General features: G+C 45.4%; 1 protein-coding gene across 1 annotated transcript in view; it reads right to left on the reverse strand.

Annotated features, from left to right (window-relative positions):
* Positions 1 to 535: 535 nt before the first annotated feature.
* The window catches only part of LOC309393795 (cytochrome P450 2U1-like), a gene marked incomplete at both ends in the record, with an annotated part of 56,247 nt that continues 32,830 nt past the window's right edge, over positions 536 to 23,952 (reverse strand). Inside the window, 7 exons of the mRNA XM_081956292.1 lie at positions 536 to 564; positions 1,591 to 1,752; positions 11,312 to 11,453; positions 20,687 to 20,762; positions 20,870 to 20,874; positions 20,995 to 21,159; positions 21,967 to 22,103. Coding sequence (XP_081812418.1) covers positions 536 to 564; positions 1,591 to 1,752; positions 11,312 to 11,453; positions 20,687 to 20,762; positions 20,870 to 20,874; positions 20,995 to 21,159; positions 21,967 to 22,103 — 716 coding nt within the window. The remainder of the gene's footprint in view (positions 565 to 1,590; positions 1,753 to 11,311; positions 11,454 to 20,686; positions 20,763 to 20,869; positions 20,875 to 20,994; positions 21,160 to 21,966; positions 22,104 to 23,952) is intronic.

The following is a 23,952-nucleotide window of genomic DNA, read 5'->3' on the forward strand; positions in this document are numbered from 1 at the left end:
AGACAACTATACACACACATACATACCCACATACACCTTAGACTGTACCACAACTCAAATCCAAGAGCCCAAATTCCATGGAGGAGGTAATATCCCGTGTCTATTGGAAAGTCAGCCACCTTGGAGGGTGTCATGTTCTGAGCATGCTCACCACGTTCGTGTATTGGCGGGAGACAGCCGACAGCTGATTGGCTACCATCTGACAGCTCCAAGTATAAAAGCTGGAAAAGCTCAGCTGTGCCTGGCTTGGAACAGGTTTCCTCTGTTAGCTTGTTACTGTTCAGGAATAAACTTGTTAGTCTTTATTCCTGCCTCCGCCTCAGTTATTCGGCAACCACCCACTGTTCTCAGTACAGAACAGAGAGGGTTTTTGGATGACAAATTGAAGAAAAAATGGATTCACTCTTCCAAATCCTCAGTGTTTGCACCAATGTTCTTTTTTAAACCTCTGAGGCAGGTGTTTGTTAGCATGGCAAATGACCACAGACTCCTAACCCATGTGGGTGTTAGGTATCATTGTCCATGGCCTCCTACTTCACATCTCCTGGATCACCTCTAGGAATGCTGGGAAAACAGATAACATTGTTTTCAGGGAAATATTAATATGGGAGCAAATAGATCTTTCATTCCAGATGGATGCTTTCTATTTCATTCCCCTACAGCTTATTTTTATGCCCAAATTATTTTTCCTCCATCGCTTTTTCTTTGTTCCCCTTTTGTAAGGGACAGAGCAGGCCAAGAGGACACAGGGTGGCTTTCCCCTCCTTCAGACTCATTTGGCTGACTAGTGAGGCTCCCAGAGAGCAGGGATGCTACATGTGAGCTGCCATTCCCAAGAGGGCCTTCCCGCCATTTCCCCCTCAGCAACGCCTCCAGCCATTTCCCCCTCAGCAATGTCTTTGGCTGAGGAACTACTCCCATTTCCTCAACCCTCTGAGAGGCAGCAGGGGCAAGATGGAGGAGGAAAGAAGCCCTCTGGCTGGAAAGGCCTCCCTCGTACAACCTGGCTCCTTTTCCTGGGGTTAAAATCCAGGGGCCCTGATGTCCTCTGGGTTCTGATGCACAAGGGAGAAGCCATTTTGCTTCCTTCTGCCAGAAATCCAATAAGAGGGAGGTTTTCATGGCTCTGATGTTGCTCCCACTTTGGCCTCTGGCCAGTGATGTAGGATTAGGATAGGCACAGCTGCATTTCTCTGTGAAATACATTTCACAACTGTGTCAATCTGTGATCCCTATCTTGGCCTTAATTCCCATAATTGAGACCAAGTTGAGGAATACTATGTTCATTTTGCTTATATGACTGTGAAAGTGAAACACCTTAATGAAGCTAGAAAAAGATTCTGATCTTCTAATTTTTTTTTCTTTTAAAAATATGTGTAGTGGGGAAGGCTTGAGCCCTGGAGCTTTGGCTGGGGGAGAAAGAGAAAGGGAAAGAAGAGAAAGGGATTCTGACAGTTTTTGGCACGAAGACTTTGGAGGAGGAAGTTGGCTGGAATCCTGAAAGGGGAGGGAAGAGGGCAGACAGTCAGGTGAGTGAGTGAGCCTGTGACCAGACAGAGTGGGTGCCAGATGCAACAGAGGTGAACTGACCCAGACAAGTAACCAAGCTAGTGACCAGAGGGGCACCAGACACCCCAGTGGACAGCGGAGGTGTGACCTCAGCTGGATGAGAATCAGAGCAGACTGACGTCCAGAACAATGGACATTGAGACACCCGGCCAATGACTGTGTAGCGGGGAAGAGCCTGGGTACCTGTCGAATGGGAGTGGGGGAATTGGGACTCTAGTGGCCCTTTTGTGGGTGGCTACATATGTATAAAATAACACAATATGCAAATTTATTGTCAGCCTCTACTTTGCTGCTTGCTTTCGGCTGCCATTGAAATGGGGAGGGGGAGATGACATGGCATTTGGGAGGGGAAGCTTCAGCACAGGAGTGAATGAAGAAGGGAGTGGTTTTCTCACCATCTACTGCGCATGCTGCAGCTAGTGGAATTGCCGTCAAGGTCAACCGTCCGGCATACCAACCTGATGATGGGTTTTGAAGCTGCAGCCCACATGACACCTGTGGGGTGTGCGGATTGGACTGGGGGTTGGGCTTACTAGGGGGAGGGGGTTGGGTCACATATTGATATCTATAATTATGTATGCTTTTGCCTCAGATCTTGCTTTGCTAGCTGCTTTCTACTCATAACCAGTAAAAGTACTCTTAATTCTGAAAAATGGAGTTAAGTGGTTTCTTTCTTGGTTACTGATGGAGGCTGCCCTGACATTAAGCAAGATCTCAGTTTCGCATTCAACCTGGAGTTAACACCATGGACATTGGGAGTGGGGCAGAAGTATGATCCCGAGGAAACTCCATTTGGGGTCACCACAATGAGACAGAGGTGTCCAGCCGCTGAGTGGCAGGAGGTCAAGGAGGAGAACCTTATGATGTCTCAGGCCATGAAACTCTTGAAGAGGCTTGGGAGAGGTGACATTTACGTGAGAGTGGTCCTGGAAGAGAAGATCTTCTCCCAGAAACAGAGGAGAGAACTGCCGAGGGTGTGTTCTGCCTGAGAGAGACTGGGACCGCGGATGGGGGTGTTGATCAGGATGAATGAGCCCCAACCCCAGTAGCAGCGGCCGACAGAGCCATCCCAAGAGGGGAAGCCCCCCCCCCGCAGAGACCGGATGGCCAAAGTTCCTCCACTTGGAATGAAATTCGGTGGGGAGGCAAAAGATCTAGGATTTTTTCTCGTTCAAGTGTGGAATTACATGCATCAGTTTGGCGAGGATTTGCCTACAGAAGAAGCCTAGGTGAGAATTGTTACCCTAGCATTAGAAGGTAAAGCGGCTGCTTGGATGGTTGCTCTGAATAACGTTAATTCCCCCCTACTGAGAGAGTACAATAGATTTATGGCTGCCCTGAGGAAACGCTTTGATGATCCACTCACAGAGCAAAAAGTCAGAACTAAATTTAAAACCCTCACCCAGGTTAACAGGCCAGTTGCTGAATATACGAAAGAATTTCGTGAATTGTCTGTTTATATGAGGGGTTAGTCCGAACAAGCCCTGTTGGATGGCTTCATGGACGGTTTAAAGAAAGATATATACCAGAACTGTGTAAACAAGCGGGCTCCCTGCACATTGCAGCACTGGTATGAATTGGCAGTGGATGTGGAAATTGATTTGGCCCGAGACAAGTACCGTAATGACAGTGAAAAGGAGAAGGCTACTCCCCCCCCCAGGCCCTCCAAAGAGTTCCAAAAGGAGGGAAAAGTTGGTCCACTAGCAAGCCCCGAGTCATCACCTGTTTCCATTGTGGAAAGGAGGGGCACATCGCAGCAAACTGCCACACCAAGATGGGACCAAAACCTACTACTGGGGGAGAGAGAAAACCAGACAAACATCCCGGGAAAAGAAAGGAAACTGCCATGAAAGGGGTGGAGCTGACTGCGCAGTTCCATCCCACCCTAAGGGAGGGGGGACCATCCTCCTCATTGGAAGAAAGTGAAACCGAATCTGACGACGAACGTCTGGTAAGTTTCCGATCGGGCCCCATGACTATCCCAGTAGAACTAAAAGTGCCCTCTACTGGAGCGCAAGAAAAAATGCTGGCCCTCTTAGATTCAGGATGCACACATTGCATCATTTGTCCTGAGGTGGTGGAAAAACCTGGGGCTGAAATTGAAAACTTTAAAAGTCCCCATTGCTTTTTGCCACCTGGACGGCTCAATAGCTGGGGGGAGCCCTGCCCATTTTGTAACTGAGCCAATAGACATGTGGATGGGAACTCACCAAGAAACTATAAGTTTTATTGTCACCCCAGGAATGGATCGGCCTCTCATACTAGGATTACCTTGGTTACGGAAGTGGAACCCACACATCAATTCTCGGAAAGAGTGGTTGCGCATCCGATCCGCAACACCTCCTGAGGGTGGGGGGGGGGTCCAAAGCCCATTAACGCTAAATCTAATCTAGTGGCCACAGGACAAGAAAAAATTGAGGGGGAGGAGAAAATCCCAAAAGAATATTGGGACCTAAAGGATGTTTTCAGTGAAAAATCCTCCGATAAGTTACCCTCTCACTGCGCAACAGATTGCAGTATTGATATTCTCTCAGGGGGGAAACTTCCAAAATCCCAAATCTACTCAATAATCCCTCGTGAAATGGACGAATTATGGAAATTTATTGATAAAAATTTACGAAGGGGGTTTATTGAACCTGCCAGGCCCCGAGTGGCTGCTCCAGTGCTGTTTAGAGAAAAAAAAGATGGCTCTCTTTGCCTCTGTGTGAATTATAAGAACTTAAATGCAGTGTCTGTATATAATGTTTACCCCCTCCCTCTGATGAAGGACATGTTGGCCCATGTGGGTAAAGGGAGGATTTTCACAAAATTGGACTTAAGGGAGGCTTATTACAGAGTCAGGATTAAAAAGGGAGATGAATGGAAAACTGCTTTCAACTGCGCATTTGGTTGTTTTCAATTCCGAGTACTCCCTTTTGGCCTACAAGGGGCACCAGCGGTTTTCATGCAACTAATAAATGAAGTTTTGCATGACCACCTATACAAAGGCGTGATAGTCTATCTCGATGACATCCTTATTTACACGGAAATACGTGAGGAACACGTGACTTTGGTGCGTTCAGTTCTCAAAAAACTCCACGCGGCGGAGCTTAATGCCAAATTGTCTAAATGTGAATTTCATCAGGAAAAAATTGACTACCTTGGTTATCGCATCTCCCACAATGGCATCGAGATGGACCCAGCTAAAGTCCAAGCCATTACCAAATGGCCACCGCCCCGCACCTGCAAACAATTGCAGAGTTTCTTGGGATTTGCGATTTTTTTTAATAAAAGTTTTTTATTGGTTTTTACAAATATTTTGGGGGAAAGGGTACATAAGTGTGGAGAAAAATGTTGACAGCTACATCATATGGAAGCTGGTGCTCCCCCGAGATCTTACATCTCTCTCTTATTTTATATATATCAAAATATCATTATTACATACATATTAGCAGTTTAGGTTTACCTCAAATTCTTTAACATCTTCAATCATGCTTTATCTAACCATTTCATTATGTTAACAATTGCAATGTATTTTTAATTCATTTCTGTGGCCTGAGTCTCATTGCTGCCTCCTCTCCCCTGTCTGTTGGCTGAGCCATGGCCCCTCCCCCTTTCATATCTTGCGCACTGTCACTTGTTCTGTCTAGAAGGATCTTGTGTTTTTCCATGAAGGCTTCCACCTCCACCACTGTATTAATTCTCACTCTACCACCCTCCCAGAAAATCAACAACCCTTCTGGAATTAACCATCTAAACCAGATATTTTGTTCATACAATTTTTTATTTAAGAAGTAAAATTTCTTCCTTTTATCTCTTATTCTTTTTGGTATCTGTTTTAAAATGGTTATTTCTTTATCCTTATATCTTGAAGGTTCCCCCCTTTGAACCCTTAGAATCTCATCTCTTGTAGTCTTTCTAAAAAATTTAACATGAACTTCCCTTGGAGCATTGTGTATTCTAGCATATGCTGAATTAATTCTATATATCAAGTCGATATCCCACCCTAGCTGTTGTTTATCTCTCTTAATATAGTCTAACATTGTTATCATAGTCCCTCTTAAATCTTCACCCTCCGTTTCAGGTATATTTTGAAATCTAAGAAAGAAAGACATCCTTTCAAATTCCATTTTTTCCATGTCGTTTTCAATTCCAGCATTGTCTTTTTGCAGTGCCTTCACCTCTTTTCTCATCCCCACAGCACCCTCCTTCAGGGCATCTATTTTCTGTCTATTTTGTGAAGTTTGTTGTTGATTCTTTCTGACTTGTTCCTTTAAGTCCGCCAACTGCTTTTTAATTTCATCCTGTCCCTTTATAAGCGTCTGGAACATTTGTTGAAACATTTCTTGAGACAGCTGTTCCCCCTCAGAAGCTTTAGGTTGTAAAAAGGAAGATAATTGTGTTTGTTGGGGAACAGGACTTGAAACAGAAGATGTTGGAGCCGACACTGGTTTGGGGGGGGGGCTTTTTCGCAGGCATTGCAAAACTCAGAGAAAGTTATAAGTCTAGACAGAAAAAATGGCGTCTGCAGAAGTGCACTGTCAGGGGAGATCCACAGGCAGGCAAAGTCCAATGTGGGATATTAATCTTTCAATACAGCTCCCTGCCAATTAAAATCAATTTTTTCCAGCCCAAGAAAGATTATACGAAGAGATGCCTCTAGGATTCACTGGGGTATAGTAATTCCAACCCAGAAAATTTTTCAAAAGCGACAGTTCATTTGTAACGGCAGTAGAAAAGGAAGGAGAAAATCCATTTTGGCTCAGCCCTCCCAAGGGATCAGAGAACAACCATTCAAAAAGTTTCCATTCATGGTTTATAAAGTCAGCTCACATTCTTTCTTTCGCAATTGTTCTAGCAAGTCATTGTCCCATTGCTTGAAAGAAGTGAATATCAAAAGGTTTTTTTTTCCAATTCTCTCACTCTCCTCCGAGAGTGAGATCATGTAAAGCCGCTTTTCTGAGAGGGAGGGGAGAAAACCCCCTCTCCGATCTTAACACTTTTCCAAGATCGAAGAGTCTTAGGGAAGCTGCTAATCCGTATTTACTTATTGCTCCGAGAAGAAAAAGAGAGACCCAGGGGGAGTTCCCCTCTCACCGCATTTCAGCTGTTGCCATCACATAGAGCGTTTCTTCTGATCTCCTCAGGACGAAGGCGCGCATGGATTGCGCACCCCCTATGCCTCCCGGCACCTAGGGCAAAGCTGGCAGCCACCCTGAGGCCGCCGCCACTCCAGGGGGCTCCAGCAAGCCACTCCTTCGGCAGGGCGCCCCTACAAGGCACCCTGTGCCCCCCCCTGAATCAGGGGGAGCCCACCAAGACGGCAAACGGCAGACAACATGTCCGTCATCTTCAGAGACCGGAAGCAGAAACGGGATTTGCGAATTTTTATCGTCAATTTATTCCATCCTTTGCCAGCATTGTGCTATCCATTACAAATCTCCTAAAGTCAAAAGGAGAGGCCAAACCCAAACCGGGAAAGCCATTAAAATGGACTGTGGAATGTCAGGCCACATTCGAAAAACTAAAGCGACTCTTTGCAGCTGAACCCGTTTTGAAACACCCGGACATGGATGCACCATTTGTCATTCAAGCTGACGCTAGTGATGTGGCGGTGGGAGCAGTGTTACTTCAAGCAAACACTGACGGGTACCTGCAGCCTTGCGCTTACACCTCCTGAAAACTAACAGAGACAGAGCGGCAATGGGCTATATGGGAAAAGGAAGCTTTTGAAGTCAGGTGGGCTTTGATGACCTGGCGACATTTCCTTGAGGGAGCTAAACACCCTTTTGAGGTGTGGACTGATCACAAAAATTTGGAAGCATTAAAGACCCCTCGAAAGCTATCTCCTAAACAAATACGCTGGGTGCAACATTTCAACCAATTCAATTTCACCCTAAAGTACATCCCTGGAGGGAAGAACTTTATGGCGGATGCATTATCCAGACTCCCACAATACAACAGTTCCAAGTTAAGCATGGTACTTCCAGTCATCCCAGCGAAAAGTCTTGCTGCTCCAATGGTTACCAGAAGCCAAAGCAACTCTAAGTTGGAGGTCACAACAGACCTCATCTGCAAACTCAAGGAAAGCCTTGAGTCCGACTACTGGTTTAAGGAACATTCAGATGAATGCACCATGAAAAACGGACTGGCCTGGATAGGTGCTAAATTGTATGTTCCTGCAAGCATGAAGTCTTTGGTGCTACAACGAGCTCATGATTCCCGCATGGCAGGGCATTTTGGGTTTGTGGAAATTCTGCATCTCATCAAAAGACAATTTTGGTGGCCATCTTTGAAAAAAGACATTGAATCATATGTGGCCTGTTGTGTTGTATGTGCTGCTGCTAAGCGACCTCCAGGAAAGCCCCAAGGCATGCTTCAAGGTGTAGCCTGTCCTGAATCCCTGTGGAAGGAAATATTAATGGATTTCATTGTCGAATTACCGGAGAGTCAAGGAAATACTGTGGTCACGGACTTGTTCTCTAAACAGGTTCATTTTGTGCCTTGTTCCAAGATCCCTTCAGCTAAGTCCTTACTAAATTGTTTATTACACATATATACCATTTGCATGGGGTGCCAGAGCGCATAATATCAGATAGAGGGGTACAGTTCACCTCCCTCTTCTGGAAGGAGTTTTTGAAGTTGATGGGCTCCGCCCAGGGGTTAAGCTCCGCCCACCATCCTCAGACTAATGGAGCTTGTGAAAGGACTAACTCTGTTTTGGAGCAGTACCTCTGGTGTTTTATCAATTATCAGCAAGGTAATTGGACTGAACTGTTACCACATGCTGAAGTAGCGTACAACAACTCTGTGCACAGCGGCACAGGTTTCACCCCATTTAGACTTGTCTTTGGGCAGGACTTTGTGCCAATCTCAGAATTGCCCCGTAGAAAACCACAAATCTTGTCCCTCTCAGAGTGGTGTGACCACCTCCAAAAGGTTTGGCCCATAGCCCGAAAGACATTGGAAGCTGCTCATTGAGCACACAAGAAACAAGCTGACAAAAAGAGGGTGAAAGAAAGGGAGTACAAGATTAGAGATCAAGTTTTTCTGTCTACCAAATTTCTCCAAACTACCCAAAAGTCGAAGAAATTAGGGCCTAAGTATGTTGGTCCGTTTCCTATTGTGAACATCATTAACCCTGTTTCTGTACGGTTGGAATTGCCGAAGTATCTCAACCGTATTTACCCCATGTTTCATGTTAACCTTTTGAAACCAGTGCACACCTCCTCTGTTCGGTCACCCGTACAGCCGCCTCCTGCCCCTCTTCTCATTGAAGGAGAGCAACATTTTGAGATCAAAGAGATTTTTGATTCCAGGAGACGTAGGAATCAGGTTCAATATCTGGTCTCCTGGAAACATTTTCCCCCATCCCAAGCTGAATGGGTTGATAAGTCCCATGTTAGAGCTCCTAGACTTTTGCGGAAATTCTACTCTACCTATCCCGATAAGCCCTGACTCATATTGCCATACATATGTCTAATCTGTCTTGTTCCTTTTCATTACTGGTGTGACAAATCCTTGACTTTTCAATACTGGTGTGACAGATACTTGAAATAGGAAAAGACAATAAGATCTCTAAAATGAAATAAACATTTAGTCATTTTCCCCTTCTATGGTGTACTAGAGCGAGGAACAGCGCAGATCTTAAAAGGAGAGGGATGCAGAGTCGTTGCTAACACTGGTTTTTCACTGAGTTTCTCCACTCCTTCTGGGGGTTGCAATCTAAATGTCCTCAATAGGCTGGTGAACAGAATGAAGAACTGAATCCTTTCAAAGAGTTCTCCCAAGCAGCTCCGAGCACCTACAGTGAAAATAAAATAAAAACACAAAATCAAAAGTAGCCTGTTCATTTAGTAGCAGCCTTTACCACATTTAGCAACAATCTACAAAAGGTATCTCCTACTTCACTTACTAATCCCATACTAATTAACAGGAATGGACTCTGCCTGACTGGATAGTTATAATAAATTTCATAAAACAAAGATTTCAAACCAAAGGCTTATCTAGTCTAAGCTTCTGTTTCTATTGTGGAAACTAGATGTTGGTGGGAAGACACCAGCAGGAACTAATTAGTGCAATTCTATTATTAGTAACCACTTTTGTAGCACTGTTCTCTTTTTTTTACTCATTTACTCATTAACATTCATTAGAATAGTCCGTACGACACAACTATCTTAGGCTGAGACTTTTCCAGGATCTGGCTCCTCTTCCATACCCTATCAGGAGAAATCCTCAACCAAGACTAGCACGTTTGCCCAGTGGTGGGATTCAGTTTTTTTTACTACCGATTCTGTGGGTGTGGCTTGGTGGTCATGTGAGTGGATGGGTGTGGCCAATTAAACATCACTCAGATCAAGGGGCGCCTTGCCTCGCCCTGCTTGCCTGGCCTCCAGAGCTCTTCTGGTCTTTGTCTGTTTATTTATCCCTCTCTCTCAACTCTCTTTCTCTCTATCTCATCTTCTCTCTCTCCTCTCTCTTTTTCTTTCTCCCTATCTCTCTCTCTTTCTCATCTCTCTTTCTCATCTATCTCTTTCTTTCTCCCTTTCTTTCTCTCTCATCTCTTTCTCCCCCCCTCTCATATCTTTCTCTCTCTCATCTCCTCTCTTTTTCTATCTCCCTATCACTCTCATTTCTCTCTCTTTCTTTCTCCCTATCTCTTTCTCTCTCTCTCAGCTCTTTCTCCCTCTCTCATCTCCTCTCTCTGATCTCCCTCACCTCAGCATACAGGCTTTAGAGATAGAAGGATCCCATCTTATATGTGCGATTTGAGCAGCTTCCCCTAATTCTTTCTTGAACTTTTCCTCTGACTCAACCAGCTGTCTTCTTCTTAGTCACTGTCCTTGGATATCAGGCACTGTCAGCCCTTGATTCAGGATGGTGAGGTCTGATAGTGGTGTCTGCAGTACCTTAGAGGCTCCTTCCCCAGCTGTAGTAAATATTCAAGGAAACCCTCATTTCCTGATCCACTTACCTTTTCCTCCCTTTTCTTCAAGCTGGGGCCATTTCTTAAGACAAGCATAGAGAGGAAACATACAGTCCAGGGCCACTGCAGAATCATCATTTGGACCCACCATGGATATACTGTATTTCTGTTCTTTTTTAACCCTGCCAGATGCTCTGGGGATGAGGGTGGAGGATCCATAAGATACCGAGTACTGGGGCCTCTTTTTTCAAACAGCCTCTCTGGGACTTTTGTCTCATCTTAGGAGAAATATAGATTACTAAACTAACTGGCTGGAGCTAAGACAGCTATGTGCATTCCTGAGTTTTACTTAGATTAATCTAACATCAGGGGAAATTGCATCATTAAATATTTATTTCAGTTTTATTGTGTCCCCTTCTCCATTGCTCCAGTTATGTGGAAAAGAAGCTTCTTAATTCACCTTTCCCCAAATCTCCAGTAGATAAATATTATTTTGCCCCTTAACACTTTCAAATGCAATCTCTTTCCTTACAAGCAAAAGAAACCTAAATCTTTTTTTCTTTTTACAAAAGAAAAAGAAATAGCAATAGCACTTAGACTTATATACAGCTTCATAGTACTTTTACAGCCCTCTCTAAGTGGTTTACAGAGTCAGCATATTGCCGTCAACACTCTGGGTCCTCATTTTACCAACCTTGGAAAGATGGAAAGCTGAGTCAACCTTGAGCCTAGTGAGATTTGAACTGCCAAACTGTAACTAGCAGTCAGCTGAAGTAGCCTGCAGTACTGCACTCTAACCACTGTGCCACCTTGGTTCTACAGAAACCTACATATTACCTATTCCAAAGGGCATGAATGCTTCTTTTGTGACAAACTTTCCTTCTTTGTCCAGAAAATGGTTGGGGTTGAATTTTTCAGGTGTCTCCCATTGTTCAGGATCAAAAAGAACAGAGCGCAGGTCCGGTAAAATCATAGCTCCCTAAAATGAAGAAAGAAACAAATGGAAAAATCTAGACAATCTCATGTGTTTCTCTATATCCTACTTCTGTTCTTTGCATGTTTCAGGTATATATTTAGCATATTCTGGTAGTCAGATTTTTTTTAGTGGCTAAGGTGCTAGTTTGGAAAACCTGGAGACTATGAGTTCTAGTCCCAGTTTAGGCAAGAAAGCTGGCTGGATGACCTTGGGCCAAGCAATCTCAACCCAAACCATCCCACAGGGTGGAGGTTGTGGGAAAAAAATAGGAGGAAGGAATATTAGGTATGTTTGGTGCCTTGAGTTACTTATAATAAAGTCAATAAAATAATAAAAATAATTAAAAATTAATCTGATGTTAATAAAATAAATTCTTCAAGCACTCCCTTGCTTAATTTGCAGGCTACATCTGCCACCTCCCTTTTTATTTCTTAATTTGTACCCTGAATTTATTATTTTTAGAAATAACTAATCTGCCTTTTTGCTTTGACTCCCATCTCTTCATAGGAGCAGCTGAGAGGCAAATGGGGAGGTCCTCCATTGAGAGAATTTGTCTCCTCAAAGTCTTGGGTGGGTAGTGCTAATTTTCCCAATGAAAGACCTAACATAAGGTCTACTTTGAGTTACAGCCTGGAAATTAGCCCAGTTTACAGCAAATAAAAATGGTCATTTCTGAAGTGTATGTATATGTGTCAAAACAAAAGAAAGCCAACTCAGTTGAAGAAGAAAGAAGCCTTGGTGGTTTGATACAATAGTGAAAGAAGTGAACAGACAATGTAAGTTTAAAAAGGAATTCCTCATTCACACCTAGACATCAGATAGAAATAATAAGCAGAAGGGTAAACCGAGGCCCAGACACTGGTTTCCACCATGAATGCTGTTTTATATTACCAAGAGGGAGCAACCTTGGATGTGAATGGATGAATGTCAGACACTGAATCATGCAAATAAAAAGGAAAAAAAACTGCAAAGGAGAAGACATAAGCATTTAACAAAAGTAAGTCTGACCGGACAGGCTGCCTAGAAAATGGCCAGCACCTAGATATTTTTTATCAAAACAGTTAATTCCTTTAATGCACCTCAATGTTAATTACTGATATTTGTCTTCATCTGTTCAGTCTCTGATTGTCTTGGCAACGTTTCGGCGAAGTCTCACTTGCCATCTTTCGGCTGGGTTTTGGGCTTAAAGCATGGTCGGAATTGCCGTCTTTCTATAAATCTTGGTGGGGATGTGTGGATTGCTGGCTTTGTTTCAGTAAGTGGAATTGTATCATGATTGGTAGATTGGTGCTGATTGGTGCTGGCTGTGTGTCCGTTGTTGTTTTGTGTTGTAACGGCCTGGGTGGTGGTTAGGGCTCTTTTTTTGACTAGGGCTGGTTTCCAGATGTCTGGTAGGCGGGAGGTATCGTCACATTTATTCATGTTGTGGGGGTGTTTCTCTAATTCGATAGCTTCCATAATTATTCTCTTGTTGAAGTGTTCAGTTTTTTAGATTTACCTGGTTCCTTCAAAATTAATTTCATGTCCTGTAGATTTAAGATGCTGGAAAAGGGAGGAAGTTTTTTTCTTTTTTCCTTACTGCATTCTTGTGTCCTGCGATGCGTGCATTTATTCTCCTGTTCGTCTGTCCTATCTATGTTGCAGGGCAGATATTGTATGGTATTTTGTAGACTCCTTGGTTTTCCAGCTGGATTTTGTCTTTGGGGTTTCTTAAGATGTTGGCTATTTTTTGGTCAGTGTTGAAGACTGTCTTGATATTGTGTTTGAGGGGCATTTTGCTGATTTTATCTGTGATGCCTTTGATGTAAGGGAGGAGGGCAATGCCGTTGTCCTGTTCTGTGTCTTGGTTTTTTTGGGTAGTCTCCCTTTGGATTAGGTTGATAATTGTTTTTCTTTGGAATCCGTTGGAGATTACTACATTTGTGAGAATGTGTAATTCAGTTTTCAGGTGGTCTTTGTCAGGTAGGCGTTTGGTTTTGGAGATGAGGGTCTTGGCTACAAAGTTGATCTGTGGAGGGTGGTGATGGGATTGTGCGTTTAAGTAGCGGTTGGTGTGCGGTTTTTCCGGTAGATGGTGTAACCTAGGGAGCCTTTAGGTTTTTTGTAGATTAGAACGTCCAGAAAGGGAAGTTGGTTATTTGCTTCTATTTCCATAGTGAATTGTATTTTGGGGTGTAGGCTGTTGAGATGTGTGAGAAAGTTTTTCTTTCCCGTGTGGCTGGTCTTGTTGTATTCGGGTCTTTTCCCAACGTTGCTTATGCAAGCATGAGGAATTGATGTCACAGTGATTAGGGAACTGGAAATTTGAGGTGCGGTATTAAAAAGGTGTAGACCATGCTTATATATGTTTATGGCCAGAGCTGCAAATGCTGCAACAATGGTGCCCACAGATGTCTGTCCGACATGTGGCAGAACATTTTGTGCTCGGATAGGCCTTACCAGCCACCTGCGGACACATCATGGACAACCCACAACCTGTTAGATGTCAAGGTCCTCTTCGAACACGATGGATGAACATCATGTTTACAGCAAATGAATGAGCAAATGCCATTTAAGCCCCAGCAATGATTAAGGGGGAATTTTCTTGGAATATTTTATTTGAATTAGCTGGGCATGTGCTTAAAACATTGTTTAATGTTTAATTTCATATTAAATGTAAAATTTCAAAAATGGCTTTGGGTTGTAGGTAAAGAGATGAAAGGGATTTAATTTTCAACACAATTGTTTAGAATGTCTGCCTATGCAGGAAATGCTCAAACAGTGCAGTTATTAAATAATAATATTTTTTTTAGAAAGGGCCAGCATCTGTGCTGCTGCTGTCCCTTTAAGGTCTCCCCCTGGTCAAAGATCAACTGTTGCAGTGGTGGGTTTCAATATTTTTAGAACCTATTCTGTAGGTGTGGCCTGTTTTGTGGGAGTGGCTCGGCGGTCATGTGACCAGGTGGGCGTGGCAAACTTGGAAAATGTGGTGAAACTCACTTAACAACGCTCCTTGCTTAGCAACTAAAATTTTGGGCTCAATTGTGGTCATAAGTTCTTTCTTTCTTTCTTTCTTTCTTTTTTTCTTTCCTTCCTTCTTTCTTTCTTTCTTTCTTTCTCTCTCTCTCTCTCTCCCTCTCTCTCTCTTTCCTTCCTTCCTTTTGTCTCTCTCCCCCTCTTTCTTTCTTTTTTTCTTTCTTTAATCTCTCTCTCCCACTTTTTCTTTTTCTTTTTTCTTTCTTTCTACCTTTCTCTTTCTCGCTTTCTATTTCTGTCTCTCTCTGTGTGACTCTGTCTCTTCCTCCCTTCCTCCCTCTGTGTCTCTCTCTGTCATTCTCTCTCTCTCTGTGTCTATCTGTCTGTCTGTCTCTCTCTCTCTCTCTCTGTGTGTCTGTGTGTCTGTGTGTATCTCCTCCCTCCCTCTGTGTGTGTGTGTCTGTCTGTCTGTCTCTCACACTCTCTGTGTCTCTCTCTGTCTCTCCCTCTCTGTGCGCCTCTGTCTGTCTGTCTGTCACTCACTCACTCACTCACTCACTCACTCACACACAGACACACACACAGACTGTGGTCACCTTGTTGAGTATTCCAATCACATTTGGAACATTCAACAACTGGCCTGTATTTCTGATTTTTTGCAGCATTCTGCAGTCATAGCACCAAAATATATAGTTAAAAGTATTGGCAGTGGCGTTTTTTACTGGGAGGTTTTGCAGAACATCCCAAGACTGATGCCACCACATCTGCCCTCTTCGGGGATAGGTTCTCTTCAGAAGAATGAGGCCCTGCTGGCCCCTTCGCGTTCCTTGTCTTCCGCTCGCAGCCCCACACTGTATAAAAGATGTAGACACCTCTGCACAATTACAGCCCTGGAGAGCGGAGGGCAGGCGGGCCCCTCACCCTCAGAGGGAGGAAGGGCCAGTTGGGAGAGGGGCTTTGGTCCTGCCTGCCTCTGGCCGACAGAGCTTTACTGACCCACGGTGAAGATTCCGTCCCTCATTCCAGAGCCTTTTTAACCGCAGGAACTTGTTCTCACTCGCCCAGGCTTGTGCAGAGGCTTCCCTCTCCGGGCCTGTAATTGTGCAGGTGTGGGGGTGCCTATCTTTTCCACAGCATGGGGCTGTGGCTGGAAGATGAGGAACATGAGGGGGGCAGCGGGGCCTCATTCTTCTGAAGAGGACATATCCCCGAAGAGGGCAGATGGGGTGGCATCGGTCTTGGGATGTTCTGCGGAGCCCCCTCAGGGAAAAATGCCGCTGGGAATGGCTTTTTAACCAGGCAGCTATCAGAGAGAAGAGGGCAGCAAGCGCCCATGGGCTTATGCAATAGCAGAATCCTCACCTCCTATTCCTTCTTCCACTGCTGCGCAAGGCAAGCCCATGTGGCATGCGCTGCCCTCTTCTCTCTGACAGCCGCCTCATTTCCAATTGGGGGGGAGAATTCCATCTTTTCCATCCCTCTCCATGGATCCCTACCCCAATTGGAAATGAGGCAGCAGTCAAAGACAAGGGAGTACGACCTGCACGGCGTGTACAAATAGCACAAGAAGGAACAGGAAGGAGTTCGGCTGTTTGAAAAGCCCCGCATTGAACTCCTCTCATGTTCCTTCTTTTGCTGTTTGTACATGCTGCATGGGGCGCCCTGCCTTGTCTTTCACAGACGCCTCATTTCCCATGTGGCTTGCTCAAACAGCAGAAGAAGGAACAGGAGGGGAGGATTTGTTGGGCAAGCCCATGGGCGCATGCTGCTCTCTCCTCTGACATCCACCTCATTTCCAATGAAGGGGGTGGGGAATCCATGCGATTTCCTCCCTCTGCAATTCCCCACCCTCCCTCCACACACCTGCCAGCCAAAACCTCCTGAGGGACCGTTCCGGTACCAGGCCCCCCGGAAGCCCTGGTGTGGGAAGGCATGCCAAATTCTTTCAACTGGTACACTCGTACCAGAAAGGACCATCTGAAACCCACCTCTGAACTGTTGGCTATAAAAGTTGAGCAGAGAGGCAGGTTGGGGTGGTGCATTTGTCTGTGGAAGTGCCTGAAGTAGCCTAAAACAGACAGAAAGATGTTATTTTCCAGCAGTAGGACGGTCGCGGGGAGGAGGGGATGCGAGGACAGGATAAGATCCCAAGGTCGGTTGGGAGACCGCGGCTGTTGGTTACGCCCGGTCGCTTGTACCAACCCCTGCAGTCTAAGTGGACAGGTCCTACAGAGCCAGGGCCTGCGGCTGATGCTTTGCAACACAAGGTCTGTCACCAACAAGGCCCCCCTCATTAATGAGTTGATCTCAGAGGGGGAGCTAGACCTTGCAGGGATAACGGAGACCTGGTTGGGCCACGAGGGTGGTTTACCCCTCGTGGAAATGTGCCCACCGGGTTTCCGTGCATTCCATCAGCCTCGGGCCCTGGGTAAGGGTGGAGGGGTGGCGGTGGTTATGCGGGAATGTTTAGAGCCGAGGGAGTTCACTGTCCCTCAGATACCCGGGTGTGAGTCCCTTGGTGTGAACTGGGGCCCAGGGAGGCAGTGGGGCTTGCTGATTGTATACTTGGCTCCTCGCTATGCATCAGCAGCCCTGCCCGAGCTCCTCGAGCTAATCTCAGCGACGGCATTTGAGACTCCCAGACTTTTGGTCATGGGGGACTTCAACTTGCCGTCAACGGGAGCGGCTTCCGAGGTGGCTCGGGAGTTCATGGCTTCCATGACGGCCATGGACCTGACCCAATTAGTGCAGGGCCCCACTCACGAAGGGGGCCACACACTGGACCTCATTTTTGTATCTGAACAGTGGACGAGTGATCTGGGAATAGGGGATTTAGTCATCACGCCCCTGTCATGGTCAGACCACTCATCCCTCCGGCTGGACTTCCCTGGCGCTATCCCCCACCGCGAGGAGGCGGAACCAGACTCTATAAACTGGTACCGCCCCAGGCACCTGATGGAATCGGATAGATTCCAGACGGAGCTTGGGCCAATTCCTGTAGCCTTGTCCCGCTCCCGCTCCGAGGACCTGGTGACTGCCTGGAATAGGGCGACGACTGGGGCCTTGGACCGGGTTGCGCCTTTGCGACCTCTCCTGCGGCATCGACCCACCCGGGCTCCTTGGTTTACTGAGGAGCTTAGGGTGATGAAGCGCCACAGGAGACGTCTAGAGAGCAGATGGAGGTCCTCACGCTCCGAATCTGACCGAACACAGGTAAGAGCCTATTTGCGGACTTACCTTGTGGCAATAAGAGCGGCCAAACGTAGACATTGTGCTGCTCTTATTGCGTCCGCGGATTACCGCCCTGCCGCCCTGTTTAGGGTGACCCGCTCCCTTTTATCGCAGGGGGCGCGGGAGACACCCTTACAGGGTAGAGCAGAGGAGTTTGGAGAATATCTTCAGGACAAAATCGATCAGATCCGGAGCGGGTGGGCCTCCGTCAGTGGACCAGACGAGCTGCCAACAGCGAGTCTTGAGAGACCATTCTGGGAGGAGTTTGACTCTGTTGCCCCCGAGGATTTGGACAGGTTGCGTGGACGGCTGCAACCTACCACATGTTTAACGGACCCGTGCCCCTCCTGGCTGGTACTGGCAGCCTGGGAGGTGACACGAGGCTGGCTCCTGGGCCTGGTGAACGCCTCATTGGGTGAGGGATACTTACCTACCGCCTTGAAAGAGGCGGTGGTGAGACCCTTGCTCAAGAGACCTTCGCTCGACCCAATGGAGCTAGCTAATTATCGTCCAGTCTCCAACCTCCCCTTCGTGGCGAAGGTTGTTGAGAATGTGGTGGCGCAGCAATTTCCACGACACCTAGACGAATCCGACTATCTAGACCCACGCCAGTCCGGCTTCCGACCCGGGCACAGCACTGAGACAGCCTTGGTCGCGTTGGTTGATGATCTCTGGAGGGCCAGAGATAGGGGTTGTTCCTCTATCCTGGTCCTATTAGATCTCTCGGCGGCTTTTGATACCATCGACCATGGTATCCTATTGCGCCGGTTAGAGGGGATGGGAGTCGGAGGCACCGTTTTGCGGTGGTTCGGCTCCTACCTCTCCGACCGGAAGCAATGTGTGTTGACAGGGGGGCAGAGGTCGTCCCTGAGGCCACTCACTTGTGGGGTGCCACAGGGGTCGGTCCTCTCGCCTCTCCTGTTCAACGCATATGTGAAGCCGCTGGGCGAGATCATCCGTGGTTTTGGGGTTGAGTACCACCTTTACGCTGATGATACTCAGCTGTATATTTCAACCCCAAACCACCCCAACGAGGCTGTCGAAGTGATGTCCCGGTGTTTGGAAGCCGTCGGGGTCTGGATGGGGGACAACAGACTCAAACTCAACCCCTCCAAGACTGAGTGGCTGTGGGTACCGGCGCCTCGGTTCAGCCAGCTGACCCCATCGCTGGCCATAGGGGGCGAACAGCTGTCCCCTGTGGAGCGGGCGCGCAATTTGGGCGTCCTCCTCGATGCCCGGCTGTCAATGGAGGACCATGTGGCAGCCGTGGCAAGGGGGGCGTTCTACCAGGTTCGCCTGGTGCGCCAATTGCGCCCCCTACTGGACCGGAGTGCCCTGCGCACGGTCACTCATGCGCTGGTGACGTCTCGCCTGGACTACTGCAATGCCCTCTACATGGGGCTTCCCTTGGGACGCATCCGGAGACTGCAGCTAGTTCAGAACGCAGCCGCGCGGGTTATTATGGGAAGTACTCGTTACTCCCACGTAACACCTCTCCTGCGCGAGCTGCACTGGCTACCTGTGGCCTTTCGGGTGCGTTTCAAGGTATTGATTACCATCTTTAAAGCGCTCCATGGCATAGGACCTAGGTATCTGCAGGATCGCATCCTACCACACACGTCCCTGCGACCTATCCGCTCACACAGAGAGGGGCTCCTCCTGGTGCCGTCTGCTAGTCAATGCCAGCGGGCGACACCTAGGAGTAGATCCTTCTCTGTGATGGGCCCAACCCTCTGGAATGACCTCCCCCCAGACATTCGAACTACCACCGACCTCCGTTCCTTCCGGCAAAAGTTAAAGACTCACCTATTTCAATCAGCTGGCCTGGCACTTTCTTAGTTTTACCTCCCGGGGATTTATTCATTTTAATTGGGTTTGGGGTTTTAATAAGCTTTTAATGTACTATATTTATTATTCTATATACAGTCTTGCAACCTCCTCCACCTACGTATTTAATTATTTAACTGTTTTATGTATGTATTTTATAACGCATTTTAGTGACTGTACACCGCCCCGAGTCCCTTTCGGGAGAAGGGGTGGTCTATAAATACGAATAATAAATAAATAAATAAAACAAGGAGTAAGATTGAGGAGCAGTAGGAGGAGATGTAGTGTGGAAGAGTGGAGTAGTGAGCAGTGAGTTCAGGCATGTAAGTGCTTATATGTGTGTTGCCTAAGGTCTTGTGTTTTGGGGTTGACTCTCTTATGTTGTGGAGCCCACTGAGTGGGGTATACTTAAAAGAAGTATGACAATAAGGCATTGAAACTTCTCAGGTGAGCTACTGGAAGAAAGCTTTGGGTTGGAAGTTGGCCTAGTGTGATAAACCAGAATTTTGACAAAACCAGCATTTATACATTCTTCCTTAAAAGACACCCTTAGCATAACAGCAAATGGATCACTTGGATCGAAAGACTGCATTCCAACAAAATATTAGCAAACAGTGGAAGTTCAACAGAACTCTTAAAAGATTATTAGGGGACTGGGGGCTAAAATATATGAGGAACAGTTGCAGAACTGGCTATGTCTAGTCCAGGGGTGTCAAACTCGCAGCCTGTGAGCCAGATGTGTCATGCCTGGCCACCCCCATTTTAGCGAAGGGGGAAAAAGTTTTGATACGTCATGTGATGACAAAGTGTTGTTGTGAGTTTGACACCCCTGGTAAAGTCTAACAAAGAGAACGGCTGGGGTAACATGGTAGCCATCTTCCAATATTTGAGGGACTGTCACGAGGAAGGAGGAGGTCAACCTATTCTTCAAATCCCCTGAGGGCAGGACAAGAAGCAATGGATGGAAAATTACCAAAGAGAGATTCAACCTAAAACTAAGGAGAAATGTCCTGACAGAGAGAACAATCAATCAGTGGAGTGGTTTGCCTCTGGGAGTTATGGGTGATCCATCACTGGAGATTTTAAAGAAGAGATTGGATAGTCATTTGTCTGGATTGGTACAGTCTTTTGCTTGAGCAGGGGATTGGAACATAAGACCTTTAAAGTCCCCTCCAACTCTGTTATTCTCTTTTGTTATACTTGGAATTCAGAGAGACTCATACCTTGGGAATGAGAAACCCATTGAAGTAAACGTCCTTCTTACATTTTCTTGGTACTCCAAAGAATGTGATGAATTTGCTTCATATAATCTCATGAACCACAGCATTGGTGTAAGGCAGGTTCTTCCGATCTCCATAACAGATGGAGTGAGATGGATCCAAAACATTTTCAATCTCCTTGAAGACCTTGTCTGAGAAAAAGGGTAAAAAAGTATCTTTTATTGAAGAGCTTATAAATTATCTCAGAAAATAAGTAAGATGAATGTGGAGAGATTCTTTTCCACCTGAATTATTCCATTTCAGTTCCCTACTAAAAATTCTACTTTATTGTCACCTTGGATATCCAGATGAGTTGCCATGAGTAGCAATGCCCATTGCAGAGAACTACTAGTTGAGTCTGTCCCAGCAATAAAGATGTCACGAATGCAATAAACCAAGTTCTCTTCATCATAAGTATAATTTGGATCATCCTTGCTCTAAAGTTAATAGTGAGAAAGATGAAATGTCATTTCTAGATATTTTCCTTATTATTACCACTTCTTCCCCAACCTAGTGTTTCCCCTTTCTAGTTCATGGTCCATTTTCTCTGTAGAGATTGAAGCTGTAATCAAACCATCAAGATGAAACAAGGTGAGAGACTGTTTATAAAAGTGGGACATATTTGTGAAATATAGACCCAATTTAGATACATTTCAGTAGAAGAAAACATTAGGAATAATTCAGACGCATTGTTGAGCTTGCACTGACATGAAAGGATGTAGTGTTTCATCTGATGCTTGCCTTTATTAATCATATTTTTGTCTTTATACTATACTAATATAGTAGTAAAAATTAATTTTCAAAATTAAATCCTTGGAATAGCATAAATCCTTCCATTCTCCACCATCCAGTCAGAGCCGAAGAAGCTTCTTGGATGAGAAGCAAAACGCCTTCAAAGAAAAACCAGAAAATCCAGTTGCCTCTTGAGAGAGAGAGAAAGAAAATCAACTTTGGGACATACTTATGACCACTGCAGCATCCCCTGATCACATGGTTTACAATCAGTTGCTTGACATTTAGAATGGTTGGAGTGTCCCATGGTCATGTGATCACTCTTGGCAACCTTCTGCCAAGCAATTCCAAACCAGATTCACTTAACCTTGTTACCAATTTAACCACTGCAGTGATTCACTCGAGAAATGTGGCAAGAAAAGCCATAAAATGGAGCGAAAACATATTTCTCACTTGGCAACATAAATTTTTGGCTCAGTTGTGGTGATAAATTGAGGACTACCTGTACTTACTTTCTCCATTTGAAGCAAATAATAATCAATGAAATCCTGTGGTTCATGCAGGTTCTGGTACTCCTTATGGTGCTCGATCTCCTTCTTTAAAATAGCACGTATACTCTCCAGAGCAGACAAGGCTTTCTGCTGAGGCCCTGGGAGATATTTCATGATAAATGGAAATATTTCATAAATCTACCAGAAAGAGAAAGTAAGTCCTGTTACAAGACAGGTCACTTGAATCTAAAATCAATTCCTATAAATTACCAGTTCAGCCTCATGTTCTGTCCCATATCTGACACTGAACACATTTCTTTGAACTGAGTACATAAATGTATAGAATTTCTGTCCTAGGTTAGTTCTCTAAATACATATTGCCGCCCAACCGCCCAATTTATAATCCCAAAACATTTGGGGAAGTAAAGCGCCTGCCACCCTGCAATATTATCTGCTCCCAAAGGTCCTCATGTACATTTCAAATTATTCAACTTTAAGCTTAGTGATCAGGTAGCTTAAAAATAACAATATGCATATTGCAATTTGAGAATTAAAAAGAAAAAATAATTTAGTGAAATACAATTCTGGTAATTCCCATGGGTCCATTGTTCGGGCTAATTCTGTGCCACTTAGGAAAGAAGGTCAATGACCACAATACTTACGATGTGGGAGAAGCTCATTAAAACTTTTGCAAAAATTTCCATGGATTCAAACAATTCCAGAAACTCCTTATCTTCAGTGGAAAAACAATGTCCCAAAACTATAGCAGAGATCACATTGCCAACAAAATGTGTAATGTACGTTGACGGGTCAAATGACTGCCCTGATGACAGAAAACTTTTATTAATATTCACATTAGTTCTGGCTTTCATGCTAGTAATAAAAGCAATTTGGTTTAATAGAGTTTATTTAAAATAAATACCATATTTTTGGTGTATAAGATGCACGTTTTTCCTCTAAAAAGAGGCTGAATTTTTTTTAGAAAGACTACAAGAGATGAGATTCTAAGGGTTCAAAGGGGGGAATCTTTAAGATATAAGGATAAAGAAATAACCATTTTAAAACAGATACCAAAGAAAGTAAGAGATAAGAGGAAGAAATTTTCCTCTTTAGCTAAAAAATTGTATGAAAAAAATATCTGGTTTAGATGGCTAATACCAGAAGGGTTGTTGATTTTCTGGGAGGGTGGTAGAGTGAGAATTAATACAGTGGTGGAGGCGGAAGCCTTCATGGAAAAACACAAGACTCTTCTAGACGGAACAAGAGACACCACGCAAGATATGGAAGGGGAGGGGCCATGGCTCTGCCAGCAGACAGGGGTGAGGAGCCAGCAATGAGGCTCAGGTCACAGAAGTGAATTAAAATTACATTGCAATTGTTGATATAATGAAATGGTTAGAAGTGATATAAAGTAAATGATTGAAGATGTTAAAGAATTTGAGGTAAACTTTAACTGCTAATATGTATGTAATAATGATACTTTGATGTTCTGACCCCCCTTCCTCCGTTGCCCACACAGCACACACACTCCGGAACAGTACAAGGGAACAAGGTTTATTACACGAACAGACAAGAGGTTTCGTGGCAGCAAGCCACCAAGACAAAACTCACAGGGACAGAACACAAAAGCAGCTATCCAGCTTGCCAGGATCCCAGACTAGAGCTTCTGGCATAAGTCCTTTGTTGACTGCTACGCAGAGCCTCTCCAGAGTCAACCCTTTTATAACCTAAAAAGGGTGTCTCCCAAACAGCACCTGAGAGCTCTTTACTGCCTATAATTACGCCCACGCTCCTTGCGTTTGTGGGCGCGCTGGAAACGGGCATCTAGAAACGCCCTGCTAAGTCCTGAGTCACTGTCACATGAGTCCTCCCCGCTGCTCCAAGGCAGGGCATCGGGAGTCCTCCTCCCCTGGCTCTCACTGCTGCTCCATGCCTCTGGCACCACCTGGTGGCCGACCAGACTCTCGGATCCCTGCTCAGCCTCCGAATCCTGTCCAGGATCGCCCA

The sequence above is a fragment of the Natrix helvetica genome (genome assembly GCF_964273705.1).
Source record: "Natrix helvetica genome assembly, chromosome: 5".
NCBI lineage: Eukaryota > Metazoa > Chordata > Lepidosauria > Squamata > Natricidae > Natrix > Natrix helvetica.